This window comes from Geotrypetes seraphini, chromosome 12 (genome assembly GCF_902459505.1).
Source record: "Geotrypetes seraphini chromosome 12, aGeoSer1.1, whole genome shotgun sequence".
Classification (NCBI taxonomy): domain Eukaryota; kingdom Metazoa; phylum Chordata; class Amphibia; order Gymnophiona; family Dermophiidae; genus Geotrypetes; species Geotrypetes seraphini.
In genome coordinates, this window is record NC_047095.1 from 36,596,357 (window position 1) to 36,611,039 (window position 14,683).

At 44.1% G+C, this 14,683-nt stretch overlaps 1 protein-coding gene and 1 long non-coding RNA gene across 3 annotated transcripts in view; one reads left to right on the top strand and one right to left on the bottom strand.

Annotated features, from left to right (window-relative positions):
* The window catches only part of IFI44L (interferon induced protein 44 like), a 34,340-nt gene extending 20,576 nt beyond the window's left edge, over positions 1-13,764 (bottom strand). Inside the window, exons 1-3 of one of the 2 annotated variants that reach the window (XM_033915887.1) lie at positions 13,549-13,764; positions 4,020-4,523; positions 3,891-3,942 (exon numbers count right to left, since the gene is read on the bottom strand). In XM_033915887.1, coding sequence (XP_033771778.1) covers positions 3,891-3,942; positions 4,020-4,515 — 548 coding nt within the window. In that variant the 5' untranslated portion in view covers positions 4,516-4,523; positions 13,549-13,764. Of the gene's footprint in view, positions 1-3,890; positions 3,943-4,019; positions 4,524-5,051; positions 5,071-13,548 lie in introns of those variants that run through there. The other variant, XM_033915888.1, reaches the window with a different exon arrangement.
* The window catches only part of LOC117346399, a 49,083-nt gene continuing 48,118 nt past the window's right edge, over positions 13,719-14,683 (top strand). The window contains exon 1 of the long non-coding RNA XR_004536577.1: positions 13,719-13,914. This is a non-coding gene — a long non-coding RNA (uncharacterized LOC117346399). The remainder of the gene's footprint in view (positions 13,915-14,683) is intronic.

Consider the following 14,683-nt stretch of genomic DNA (forward strand, 5'->3'; position numbering starts at 1 on the left):
GGGGGGTGTGGGGGGGAACCCCCCCCACTTTACTTAACAGACATTGCGCTGGCGTTGTGAGGGGTTTGGGGGGTTGTAACCCCCCACATTATACTTAAAACTGAACTTTTTCCCTAAAAAACAGGCAAAAAGTTCGGTTTCAAGTATAATGAGGGAGGTTACAACCCCCCAAACCCCCCACAATGCCAGCGCGATGTCTGTAAAGTAAAATAGGGGGGTTCCCCACCAACACCCCCCCATCGGAACCCTTTAAAATAGTGCTTTTCTTCAGCGCGCTCAGTTGTCTAGGCTCAGTTGTCGGCGCGCCATTGTCTCATGCGATTTTGTCTATGAACCTGCGGTATTACAGAATCTGCAGGATCGGCACCTAATTGATGCACAAGTATTTACACCACGTTTTAACTGGTAGAAATTATTGTGCCCAATAGCTGGGCACAGATCCTGGCACTTCATGCTATTTTACGTCACCCAACTTGGAGTGTCGAATGTAGAATAGCATGCAACATTTTTTCAGCACCCAAATTTGGGTGACATTTATTTAATCTAGTCCGGAGTGTACAGGAAGGTGAGGTCAAACTTTATTGAGCTGATGAAGGCCGTGGCAGGCAATAACACAATAAGTTCTACTGCTGCAGCTTTCTCCTACTAATAGGAGCTGGAGCAAAGGCGGCTGGTGGGATTGGATTTAATTAGACAGTGCCAGTGTGGAGAGCAACTGCATGTGGTAAGTCAGTGCCAGCAATGGTCAATGATGGCATTGGTTAGGGTTACCAGATGTCTGGGAAATCTCAGACATGTCTGGGGACAGGACTGGGGGTGGAACGGGGCCAGGCTGGGAGTGAAATGGGTGGAGTGGGCCGGAGCTGGTCTGGGGGCAGAATGGGACAAGGCGAGGCTCCGGTGGCAGCAGCTTGAGAAACAAATGCCTACTGTGCATCATCACAGAGACACAGCGGGGAGACAGCAGCTGAACAAAAGAGGAGAAAAAAAGAGGCCAGGCTTAAAAATTTTAAAAAGCAAGCTTGAGTAAGATGAGACTGAGACTTGGAACACACTAAAAAAGAACATAGGAGCATATATTCGTGAACACATGACACCTTTGTATTTAAAATTCTATTGGTTACCAATGGAATTTAGGATCAAATTTAAGATCCTGATGTTGGCACATAGAGCATTATTTCAGCTACAGTAACCTGGTGCTATTCTACGCCCCAAGGCATCTATTACGATCTCTGAATGATAATAGGGTAGTCGTTTCTCACATCTCGAAGGCACATCTTGCGTCAACTAGAGAAGTTGTGCATTCTTTTATTTAGTTCTGCAGTTATGGAATAACCTGTCCATAGACTTGAGAAAAGAAGAATCCTATATAAATTTTAAAAGACACCTGGCTTGGCCTCCGCGAGTGCGGGTCGCCGGACTAGATGGACCTAAGGTCTGATCCGGCGAAGCCATTTCTTATGTACATGTTTTTAATTGGCTTTCTCAACTTAGAATAGAGTTTGAGACTGTGGTCTGTGTTTATGTTATGATTAATTTTGTAATGGAAAATTTTTAGCTATATGTATTAATTATGGTTCATTGAGACTGGATTGTTTTATAGTTTTACCATTAGAATTGTTATTATTGAGATGTTGCTTGTTATAACATTTTATGCTAAAAAAATTTTTTTACTTTTATTCTTAATCTTTCCTTTTCTATTTTTTAATGGAGTTCTTTTCTTGATGAATGTGAACTATACATTGTAAACTGCTCGGATCCTTTTAGGCTGTTATGTGGTATACAAAGTTTTTAATAAACATAAACATAGTAAGGCAGAAATAGAGTAAAATGGAGAAGTGAGAGAGAATAGTAGGACAATAAGAAGAAATTGCAGAAGGGGTGAGGAAGAAGAAGGAACAGAAGGACCACTGGTACCCATAAGCAGGACCACAATTGATGTGGCATCTTCGAGGGACACCCCCCCTCCCCCACTGCCAGCAGAGAGGTACCCAACCTACAGGGGAGAGGGAAGGAGAGGAGATGAAGCTGTGTGTCTCAGTTTGGGGGGGCATTTGTCCTCTTTATTATCTTCAGAAATTTAGTAACCCTAGCATTGGCTCTGACAGGCAGCCCCCCCAGCCCCATCTATAAGGACTCTCATGGCCTCTTTTACAAAGCCACACGGCAACAGCCCTGAAGCCCTTTAAATCTCTATGGGCTTTGGGGTCGCTAGCGCGGCTTTATAAAAGAGGCTGTTAGTTTGTCAAACAGGAGAGTGTGGAGTGGGGAAAGCAGGTCCTTCTAGATGGTCCTAATCATTTGAGTAGTTCTAACAAGATGGCGGACAGTTAAGTCATCTACTGTTCCATCTCCTTCCAACTACTTTTTTATTTTTTTATTTTCTTTTGTCTTTTATAATTTTTATTGTTGATTTCTAATTTTTGCTTTTATCTTTGATCTTAGTTTCTTTTTCTGAGTTTCTTTTCTTTTGTTATATATTTATTTTTCAAATTACTTACTGTTTTTGTGATTTGACCGTTGGGTCCAGCTCGGCAGTTGAGGAGCCCTACACTTGTGATTTGATGGACTTTGTGATGGACTTTGTGATGGGACTTTGTGATGGGAGACCGGACTGGGGCCTTGTTCTGGTTGGGGTTGTGGAGGACCTGGTCAGAATCCTTTGCTCCTGTGTGCCGACGGCTGCGTGTTACAGTTTGCCCCTGTTTGGGAGTGGAAAGGGAGGTGGCAGGTTTCAGGCGGGCGGCCGGAGGCAGCGATCGAGCCAGGCTCCTAAGGCGAGAGCAGCGCAGATGCCACACTGCGGTCGATGGCCTGCAGTTAGAGGAGCTGAAGGGAGCTTCCCACGAGATCCATTGTCTGGATGTGCTTGATGGATCGTGCTGGAGTGGGGGACTCGCCCCTGGTGTCCAGCTTCGGCGCCCCATGGTTGTTGCGGTCCTCTTCGCCGCCCCCGCTTGTCTCCTGCGCACCTGGCTCCGGTGGCAGCGGCCTGTTTGGCGCTTGCCCGGCCCAGAGTCTGAGGACTTCTACCCCGAAATCCCAGCGTCTCCAAAGTTTCTTGCCGGTGTCGCACAGTCCGTGCGCTGTGGGGAACGCAGCAACAGCAAAGCAGGGGGTTCCCTGTCAGCCCCAGCTCCTGCGGCACCAACACACACGAAAATCAGCACCGGGCAGCTTTTCCGCAGAAGAGGAACTCTAACAGTCACCACATGCCTCATCTAGGGCAGTCTCCTTGGAGCAGCCGTTCAGGGTAGCGGCTGGAGCACGGGCAGTGTGTCGTGGGGAGGACTGCAAGAAGGAGACCATCACAGATGAGGAGATGTGGGCATCCTGGGACTATCAACCAATCCTCTTCCCTGAAGAAGTCTTTTCTCTGGGAACGTCATCGTTCCTCCAAAACTTACTTGCTCCACTTCATCACCGAAGCTGAAACCATGGATTGAAGACAATGTTTTATTTTTCTTTTTTTCCAGTTTATGAATTATTTTTAATCTTATTCATTGTTTTGCCATTTGTTTTTGTTTTGTTCTATTTCTATCATTTAAATTTCTCCAGAATTCTTTTGTTCAACGGTTCCTCCTTCTGCATCTATTCCTTTCTCTCCTCTCTTCTACCTTCCAAAGTACTTAATTCAATACAGTCTTGTTAGAATGTTTATTTTCTTATTTTTCCTCTATCTCTACTTTTCACTTCTTTATTACTCTCTAGGTACTTTAGTTAGATTGTGAGCCTTCGGGACAGTAAGGGAATTTCTAAGTACCTTTCTTACTTATAATTTTAATGTATATTTTCTGTAAACCGCTTAGAACTTAACGGATGTAGCGGTATATAAGAAATAAATTACATTACATTACATATAGTATTTAACAAACAAAAAAACTACTTACTCAGGCGTCCATGTAAGTTTCCTCCAAGGAGATTCTAGAATATCTCTAATGCCTACAGAAACAAGAAAAAAATTATTAAGGAGAATAAATGAAGCTCCCTCAAGCCTGGCTCTCTTTTTATCTACCTACCTTCAACCCGATACACTTCGCATTCAACAAGCGCTGTGTCATTTCCATGGAACTCTGCTAAATTGAATTCACAATAATTGTCGTTTGGAGTTGTTGTTGCATCTGCTCCCGTAATCAGAAAACAGAGCGAGCCTGCTCCAAAATTAGGGCCTTTGTCTTTCATATCAGTAACAGCTTGGTTAGCATTTTTAACAGGGATTTTCACAGGTTTGTCTTGGGTTTCCCCTTTGTTCAAGCTGAAGAGAAAAGCCTTCTCATCTTTTATATACTGATTACTTGAACTGAAACCTTGACTTGAATAGCCTCCAAAAACAAAACCAGAGTTGTTATATGCCACCACTAAACTAGGCCCCTGAAAATCACACTTGGCATGAAATGCAACGACAGTGTAACCATGGACACTTCCCTTATAAAGGAGACTGAAGCGCTCATTTTCCAGTAGCTGTTGGAGTTGTTTTTCTTCCTTCTTAGATAGCCTGGGTCTGACTTCAGCCATTTGTTAACCTAAAAACAGGTGACAACATTTTAAATACATCTTCATTTTATTTGTTTCTTCATATATGTAAAAGTGTTCTTAGAAAATCTGCTAAAGTCTATGTTCCTCCCAATGGACAGCTCATGAGTAGGCAATGAATATTGGTAGACCTGTACCATGTTACTATGGTTCGTTCCTCTAAGGCAGTGTCTCTCAAACGTTTTTAGCTCCGGCACACTAAGGGCTCCTTTTACTAAGCCGTGTTAGGGCATTAACACGCAGAATAGCGCGCGCTAAATTGCCGCACGTGTAAGTTCTAGCCACGTAGCGCGGGTCTAGCGTGCGCTAAAAACGCTAACGCAGCTTAGTAAAAAGAGCCCTAAGTAGGGAGATTTTGGATTCTCTACAAGGAGAACTGTTCCAGCAGTTGGTAATGGAACCCACACGGGATGGGGTCATACTGGATTTAGGGCTAGATTCACCAAGCCCACCGATTAAGTTCCGACCACTTAGCGATCCCTTTACGACCCGATTTCCCTCCGACCCAATTCTCTAACCTCTGTTCCGATCATCCTCCGATCTGCGCATGCAAAAGAGGGGAAACAGCATTCACATGTAGGCAGGAAGTGATTCACTAAAAAAAAATGAGGGACACAGACTGGGCTGACCGATCCAAAAATAAGTGATTGCAATCCAGCCCCTAACCAAGTCATAGGGGAGAGCAAACACCAGGGGAACAGACCCAGAGCTTCATGAATCTTCAGCAGGCTGGCTGAAACAGGTCCCCGAAGGATACACCTGCCAGTTGCAGATTTAAAATCTGCTCTACTCCACAGAAGCAGCGAAGTTAACCAAAGGGGAACTCTGACTTCAAGAAAAAAAGAACAATACAAATACAGAGTAAAAACCCACAAAACATAAAACAAAAAAGAAATAGACCAAGCAGATCAGAAGACACCTTTCATGCTCGCCTGCACAAAGAGAAACTGAAGGGGGCAGCAAAGACTGGGGAGAGGGAGGAGGCATTCAAAAGCTGTGATTGACATTTTTCTGCAGTATGCTCGCAAGAATGAATCAAGTATCCTATGGTCTAATCTTTGATTTTATATACCGATTCATCTCAACCGGAGGGCTCGACTCGGTTTTAACAAAATATTAATAAAATTGTACAAGAGATTAGAACAGAAACTTTTAGGCCATCCCTATTGCACTGGAATATCCATTAGTGCACTAAACTTAGTAACAGAGCCCCTTAGTTTGTACCCAAGGCAATTACTTGACTCCCCAAATCAGAAGTAATGCCAGTGGCATTTCAAATGAATTCACTGCTATAATCATTAGGCTCCTCCTCCACTACTTATCAACAGTAGTGCTGCCCGATTCAGAGAAAAATATTTTGATTCGATTCGCTTTCAATGACACATTTTTTTAAGTTTAAACATTTTAAACATTTAACCAAGGCAATATGTCAAAAAAAGGAACATCCAATCTATAACATAGCTTTAAAATTAGTTAGAAACATGGGGTGGTGCTAGCAGGGAAGAGGACCAGACAGGAGAGGCGTACGTCAGCTGATTGTTTGATCACCTTTTTAGCTGTGCTGAATTAATAACTGTCAAACAGAACAAAAAAGGCAAGCGAGATGTCAAAAACTTCAACCAACGAGACTGTTTATTATAAAAAGTCTCAATATCAAAATCACAGAACTGAAGAGTGAGGTCCCAACTAGGATCCCCGTTTCGGCATCCTTACATGCCTTCTTCAGGGGATAAACTAATGACTACAACACGCTGGTTGAAAAACCTTAGGGGTCCTTTTATCAAGCCGCGCTAGTGGGGGGTTAGCGCGTCGGACATTTCATCACGCGCTAACCGCCGTGGCCGGCTAAAAAAATAATGCCTGCTCAATGCAGGTGTTAGCGGCTAGTGCGGCAGGCGGTTTAACGCACGGTATTACGCGCGTTAAACCCCTACCGCAGCTTAATAAAAGGACCCCTTAGTGTAAGTCAAATAGTTTTGCCGGTGCGTACTGGCATATTCAAAAGAAACCGGTTCATAGACAACTCGGCGAAAGACAAAGGCGCGCGCCGACAACTGAGCGCAAGACGGAGGCGCGCGCCGAAGAAAATTACAGTTTTTAGGGTCTCCGACGGGGGGTTTTGTTGGGAAGCCCCCCCAGTTTACTTAATAGAGATCGCGCCGGCGTTGTGGGAGGTTTGGGGGGTTGTAACCCTCCACATTTTACTGTAAACTTAACTTTTTCCCTAAAAACAGGGAAAAAGTGAAGATTTGAGTAAAATGGGGGGGGGTTACAACCCCCCACACCCCCCACAACGCCCCCACAACGCGGCGCAATCTCTATGAAGTAAAGTGGGGGGGTTCCCCCCACGCCCCCCCTGTCGAAGCCGTAAAAACAGTAATTTTGTGTGGCGCGCACCTCCACGCTGCGCTCAATTGTCTGCGTGCGCCTTTGTCTCGGCGCGCTTTTGACCTGACACCAAAGAAACCAGCGCGTCGTAGTCATTGGTCTATCCCCTGAAGAAGGCATCTAAGGATGCCGGAACTGGGATCCTAGTTGGGACCTCACTCTTCAGTTCTGTGATTTTGATATTGAGACTTTTTATAATAAACAGTCCCGTTGGTTGAAGTTTTCGACATCTCGCTTGCCTTTTTTGTTTTGGTTGACAACGGCAAGAACTCTTCCTTTCTTTGCTTGTTCTGAATTAATAACTCACATGAGTGACAGTCGTTTTCCAAAATGTTGTTTTACTAAAAGCAAAGTGGATTGAATTGTAGAGCAATAAAGTTGTTGAGAAAAAATGTTAACACTAGCTGCATTCATTATAGTTGCAGTACTTTTACTTTTTACTCAAAAATCATTATCTCCCCTTTTTACAAAGCCGCACCAGCGGCTGCTGCTGTGGTTTAAATTTAAAGGATTTCAGGGCCTTTGCCGCGCGGCTTTGTAAAAGAGAGTGTATATTAGGCAATAGTTATTTTTACTTTCACTTAAATACATTTTTAATACTGTACTTTTACTTAAGTGTTAAAATATACTTTCTCCTAGGACAAGCAGGATGAGTCAGCCACATATGGGTGTTGTCCCAACAGCTCCCAATTTGCGGATAAGCTCTCTAATAGCTCAGAGAGATTTTTTTTTTCCTCTGAGCACGTGCAGTGCCCGGGCCCCACTGGGCATGCCCGAGCCCTACCCATTTCCCCCTGCTTCCCCCTAATCCCCAGTCTTTAGTTTCCGCCCATTCCCATTGGTCGGATTTTCTACAGCTCTCCATTACAACTTTTCTATTCATCACCTTGAAGATGCCTGAATCATCTAAAGAAATGACTGGGCTGCAGGAGAAGGATGAATGCACTGGATCCTCATGAATTGTGCGCCCAATGATTGGATCCGGCGCACGAGGTTTCCGTGTTGCTTGCATTGTGCGCACATGTCTCCATGTGCACGCAAGCTAAGGAAGAGGGCACTGAGAGACTTCATGAAGAGAAGTGAGGCCCGAGAATCTTCCTCCAGCAGCCATCCTCATCGGAATGCAGCAGCAGGGGATCCACAAGCTACAGCGGCAAGGAGCCTCCTGGATGCCCTGGCTCAGCTAATCCCCCCGCCTGCACTCGGCCAGGCAAAGAAATCTCTCCCGGAATTGTGAAAGTGAGTAATGATATCAGGGGTGCTACAGCATGTAAGCAGATCAGAGGACGATACAGGTAAGAGTAGGAGAGAGTAAGAAAACTGAATGGCATCCTTGGGGACTTGGGGCAGGATTCACTAGTCCCAAAATCTATCCTATTCGTGTCCTATCTGTTTCCGACTCATTGTAGCCGATCGATTCAGTAAAGCTTGTCCATGCAAATGATCCAGCCGCTATTAGCGCTGAAACATCGATTGACACGTGTGCGAACTGTATCCTTGTTGGTTTTGAAGCTTATAACATATGCGCTAGTTCGATCTAGCTGGGGGAGGGATAGCTGGCCCTTAAAAGTTATATTTGATTTTGGATTTTTTTTTTATTTGGCATTGATATTTGAAATGTATAATGTGCAAGGAGAGCACGGGGTTAAGCCGCGATTTTCTCGTCATGCGCTTTACCGAGATTCACTCCCGCGCTCGCTATGCGCATTCCCGCAAAAAATATATATATATTTCTAACTCTTATGTACATGAAAGTTTAGATATATTTTGGATTTTTGGAGGGGAAGATATATATTTTTAATGGGGTTCTTAACATGCACACACGTCAGTTGCTAAGCAGAAATAGCCGGCGAGGATGTAAACGACTGGTCCTCAGCAGTCCATAGAAACATAGAAACATAGAAATAGACGGCAGATAAGGGCCCACGGCCCATCTAGTCTGCCCACCTTAATGTCCCTCCCCTACCTTTGCCCTGTGAATAGATCCCATGTGCCGATCCCATTTTGCCTTAAAATCAGGCACGCTGCTGGCCTCAATCACCTGTAGTGGAAGACTATTCCAGCGATCAACCACTCTTTCAGTGAAAAAGAATTTCCTGGTGTCACCTCGTAGTTTCCCGCCCCTGATTTTCAACGGATGCCCTCTTGTTGTCGTGGGACCCTTGAAAAAGAAGATATCTTCCTCCGCCTCGATGCAGCCCGTAAGATACTTGAACGTCTCGATCATGTCCCCCCTCTCTCTGCGCTCCTCGAGCGAGTATAGCTGTAATTTGTCAAGCCGTTTTTCGTATGGTAGATCCTTGAGTCCCGAGACCATCCGGGTGGCCATTCTTTGCACCGACTCCAGTCTCAGCACATCCTTGCGATAATGCGGCCTCCAGAATTGCACACAGTATTCCAGGTGGGGCCTCACCATGGATCTATACAATGGCATAATGACTTCCGCCTTACGACTGACGAAACCCCTTCGTATGCAGCCCATGATTTGTCTTGCCTTGGACGAAGCCTGCTCCACTTGATTGGCAGACTTCATGTCCTCACTGACGATTACCCCCAAGTCTCGTTCTGCTACCGTTTTTGCTAGGATCTCGCCATTGAGGGTATAAGACTTGCATGGATTCTGGCTGCCCAGGTGCATAACTTTGTATTTTTTGGCATTGAAGTTGAGTTGCCATGTCCTAGACCATCGCTCCAGTAGGAGTAGGTCGTGCATCATGTTGTCGGGCACTGAATCTTCGTCTGTTGTGCATTTGCCCACTACATTACTCAGTTTGGCGTCATCGGCGAATAATGTTATTTTACCTCGAAGCCCTTCTGCCAAGTCTCTTATAAAGATGTTGAATAGGATTGGGCCCAAGACTGAGCCCTGTGGTACTCCACTAATCACCTCCGTCATTTCGGAGGGGGTGCCGTTCACCACCACCCTTTGGAGCCTACCTCCAAGCCAGCTCCCAACCCATTTCGTCAATGTGTTACCTAATCCTATAGAACTCATCTTGCTCAGTAACCTGCGGTGTGGTACGCTATCGAATGCTTTGCTAAAGTCCAGGTACACGATGTCCAGGGACTCCCCAATATCCAGCTTCCCCGTCACCCAGACAAAGAAGCTGATCAGGTTGGATTGGCAGGATCTCCCCTTAGTAAATCCATGTTGTCGGGGATCCCGTAGATTCTCCTCATCCAGGATCTTATCTAATTGGTGTTTGATTAGAGTTTCCATTAGTTTGCTCACTATCGATGTTAGACTCACTGGTCTGTAATTTGCTGTCTCCATCTTTGAGCCTTTCTTGTGGAGTGGAATGACGTTAGCCGTCCTCCAGTCCAACGGGACGCTGCCTGTACTAAGGGAGAGGTTGAAGAGCGCGGACAGTGGCTCCGCCAAGACATCACTCAGCTCCCTAAGCACCCTGGGGTGCAAGTTGTCCAGCCCCATTGCTTTGTTAACCTTGAGCTTTGACAACTCACTGTAGACACTGCTGGGTGTAAACTCAAAGTTACTAAACGGGTCAACTGAGCCAACCCTTGTCTGTAGCTGAGGGCCGAGCCCTGGCGCTTCTCGGGTGAAGACTGAGCAGAAGTATTCATTTAATAGTTGGGCTTTTTCCGAATCCTTTTCCACATAGTCTCCGTCTGGTTTCCTAAGATGTACAATCCCGCCTGAGTTTTTTCTTCTATCACCGATATACCTGAAGAAGGATTTATCTCCCTTCTGGATGTTCTTTGCTAGAGACTCCTCCATGAGGAATTTAGCCTCCCTGACTGCTGTTTTGACGGCTTTTGATTTGGCCAGGTAGTCTGCTCTAGAGTCCTGCTTCCCTGATTGTTTGTAAGAGATGAATGCTTTTTTCTTCTCCTTGATCAGGTCTGAGATCTCCGCAGTAAACCACTGTGGCTTATTGTTCCTTTGCCGTTTACTTACTGATTTTACATAGCGGTTTGTTGCTTCTTGTATGGTTACTTTCAAAGTCAACCACATGTCTTCCATGTTATCGGTTTCTTCTTGGCTTTGTAGCGCCTGGTGAACGAAGTCCTAACTTTTTGGACAGGAAAGGCCAGTCGGTTTGGACAAAATGGTTTCATGAATCGACGCGTTAAGAAATTTACATGTCTTGTTACTCATTTGCATGCGCAGATCGAATGGGGGTCTGGAGGAAGGTACCGAGCGGTACACGATCGGTTTGCTTAGTGAATCTAGCCCTTGGTGTTTGGGAATCAAAGCTGAAGTTAGAGAATGAGGGGATTGGGGGAATTCTGGGGAGAATAGTGGAAGAGGTGTTTGAGGAGACTGAGAAAGATCGAAGGGGCTATGGAGTGTAAAGGGCTCATTCCGCCCTTCTGATCACAGATTGCTCTCCCTGATCCAGGAACTTCTCTTTGCTTCCTAAATCCCACTTCCTTGGCTCTCTCTTATCATCTATCCTTCCTCATTTAGCTGTGCTCCCTTCCATCTTCTAAATCTGGCCCTCCTGCCTGAACACGTTTTCCATTATCCTCCCCTACGATCCTTTCAAATCTGTGGCTCGAATAAAAGTAGCTGGGCAAATAAGAAGAAATGCCCCTCCCCCCCCCAAAAAAAAAAAAAAAGACTTAAAAAAAAATAAATAGTAGTAATGTACAAATATATACAGATTTGCCAGGGATTTTTGAAAAAATATGACAACATACAAACTCCTTGCACAACGAGAACAGCGCTGGATTAATAGGTTAGATACTCTGTGGCCTAAGGGTCTTAATAGGTCCTTTGAATGGCAACACTTTTACTAGTGGCCATTCTTTGAAGTGTGAAACGTGCAGTAGTCACGTTTCGGTTACGTCTTTACGTCATTACGCTATTACGTTGAACAGGTTATAAATGAGATGTTGTTGCTGTCTGCAAGAGGTCCTGGGTTCAATTCCCAGACAAAGCCCCCAAAATGTCAGTTTGAAAGTGGCCCCCACAATATTAGGTGGTAGGGGTTAAGTGAAATGCGCACTGACAGACGCCAGGTCCCAGGTTCAGTTCCTTCACAGAAGTTTCATTAGGGATAGAATCAAATAAGAAGCACAGCCAGGGGTGATTATATAAAGAATATATTATAGAAATAGTCTTACAGAAAAGTAATATTTATAAGCATTACAATTAAGCAGAGAGCATTACACTTAAGCAGAGAGCAAGCAGTCTCACTGCCTTACAGAGGTCAGAGGCAAAGAGGGACATAGAAGCTTGCAGTTCTAGGAAGCTTCGTGTTCCATAGATAAAGGGAAGGATAGACAGAGAGAGGGGGAGCCAGAGTGCCAAGCCAAGAAATAGCTAGATAGAAAGAGAGAGAGAGGGCCAAGACCCCTCTCCTGATAGCTCCATAGAAAAAGAGAGAGATAACTTGATAGAGCAGAGAGCAGGCTTTTATACCTTGGAATCTTATTCTGAATAGAGAAAATATTGTATCTCCCAGTATCTTTCTGTTTAGAACTTGCAAACTGTTTGAGACAATGGTCAATTTAATTGACAAAGGAGAGTGTGACATCTGCAAGCATGGTGATGGGATTAAGTCTCTGGCTTCTTTGTTTCTTGATCTGTGCACTTGGACCTAAGCACCCTCTTAATCAGACATTAACACCTTTTAGCTAGTCATGATTCAATCAGGGAAACTTAAAACCATATCAGGGAAACTTAACACAGTCTCCCTGCACTAAGGGTCTATCTGCCTTCCCATGCCAGAGCCAGATTGATATAATCTCCCATAAGCCTCTAGGCTGACAGTTGCCATCGTGGCACTGTTTGAAAAGCTGTGACCGAATGCACTGATGTGAGTGGTGTAGTATTTAAATTTTTTTAAAATTTTTGTGTTATTTGGTTTCTGAATGTGAATGTCTTAATTTTTGTATTTATTTTTAGTTTGGGTGTTGTTAATGTCCCGGTGGCCCTGACGCAGCGGATGTATGTAATTCCCGCAAAACGCTGGCCGCGTTGGCAGACGGACATGAACTGAGGTTTTTTTAAAAAAAAAGACTCCTACAGTGAAGACTAGTAAACAACAAGATAAGTTTTTGTGGTCTAGTTTTTCAAATCTGGATAATATACACAGTATTTGATGAAGATTTTTTGAAAAAGTACTATATCTTCAGTATTGATTGGTGAAGGGTTTATACTAGCTCTAAGTTAAACACTATATTTATCAAAAAAATAGCATTAAAAAAGTATTTAGTGGCCAATGATTGGAGCAGGAGTATCACAACTACGCGGATCATCTCAGCTTGTGATTGCATTGCTGTGAGGCTCCATCTCTGAGGCCGTATAGTAAGTCCTAAACTGTAAGGGCTCAACAATACTGATGTATATTGTTCCTTATAAGTGGTATTTTACACTACTTTTGTGATTGTAACATACAAACTCCCACAGAAATCTGAAAAATCTGCCACAGGAATCGGGGGGGGGGGGGGGTTAAAAGGCACACACACACTCTGTTTGTTCCCTTTTCCTCCCAACTCTGATCGCCCATCCCGACATCCCAGTCACTCAGATCAACTTATCTGCCAACCTCTATTCTAGTCAATTCAGCTGCAGGTCCCCAATCGTTCCAGAAAATTTCGAATTCTTCAGGTAAAACCTGAACGCTTTCCATTCGTCATGTATATTTTGCAATTTACCTTTTGTCCGTGAGTTGAGAAACGGATAGATAGAGAGAGTCCTATTATTTCTCCAGCGCGTTCAGGAAAGAAAATGAAACTGAAAGTGAAAACTGATTCCCGGTTCAGGGGGTGGAATGGTTTAGTTACAAAACAGGATATGAAAGCAATGTACGTTATAGAAATGCATTCACAAATAACCAAACTTTTTTTTTTTGTCACCAAGTACTTTTTCTGACTTAATTGGAGGTCGGTTCCACGGGTTGGTCATAAACGCTACTTCTGGGAAGTTCAAAGGCCTACAAAAACTATTCCCCGGAGCCCTGATTTGCATTGTTCCTGGTCAGGTCACATTTCTCGTCTAGACTTATCTGGTAGCAGGATATGGTATGTTTTGCTGCTACAGGTGCTGTTTCTGCTTTTCCCCGCTAAAGTTATCCCTTCTAGATCTTTATTTAGGAAGGCTTTGATGGTCTCTTAGTTTTGGAAAATATATATCTGTGTATTCTGCAAGAGAAAATATATTTGTTTCTTTCTCCAGCACTGTATTGCACTCATGCAGTTTCAGTTTAGCTCAAACAGAATGTGACTATTGGGAGCGGAGGGGGGGAGGGGAAGGGAGGCGGAAAAAGAATTTGGCTGCTGGAGATGGGGAAGTAAGAGAGGAGTGGCGGGGGGGGGGGGGGAGAAGGCTGACCTCAGAATGTGTGGATACAGACAGAGGATGAAGTAGTTTATATGTTTGTCCTGATTCATAATGGGATTTTGTATCCTGAATTATTTTGCACAATATTAAAAAGTAACGTGGCATTTCTGTTTTGAACTTTATTTAGTTTTTAATGCCAACAAAAAGTGCAATACAATTTATATACAAATAATGATAATCAACCAAGCACTTATAATGAATCGGTATCTATACAAAAGATAAAAATTCCCTCCTCCATCCATCATTACCATCAGGAATAATACCAAAACAAAAGATATACCCCCCTCCCACCTCCCCTGGATGTGTGGGTGAAAAACAACGGAAAATAAAGACAAAGAACAACTATAGCAAATCTACAAAAGACGTCAATGGACCCCAAACTAATTTGAATATCTTATTATGCCCCAGCATGTCAGCATTCATTTTCTCATATTTATAAGTTAAACATAA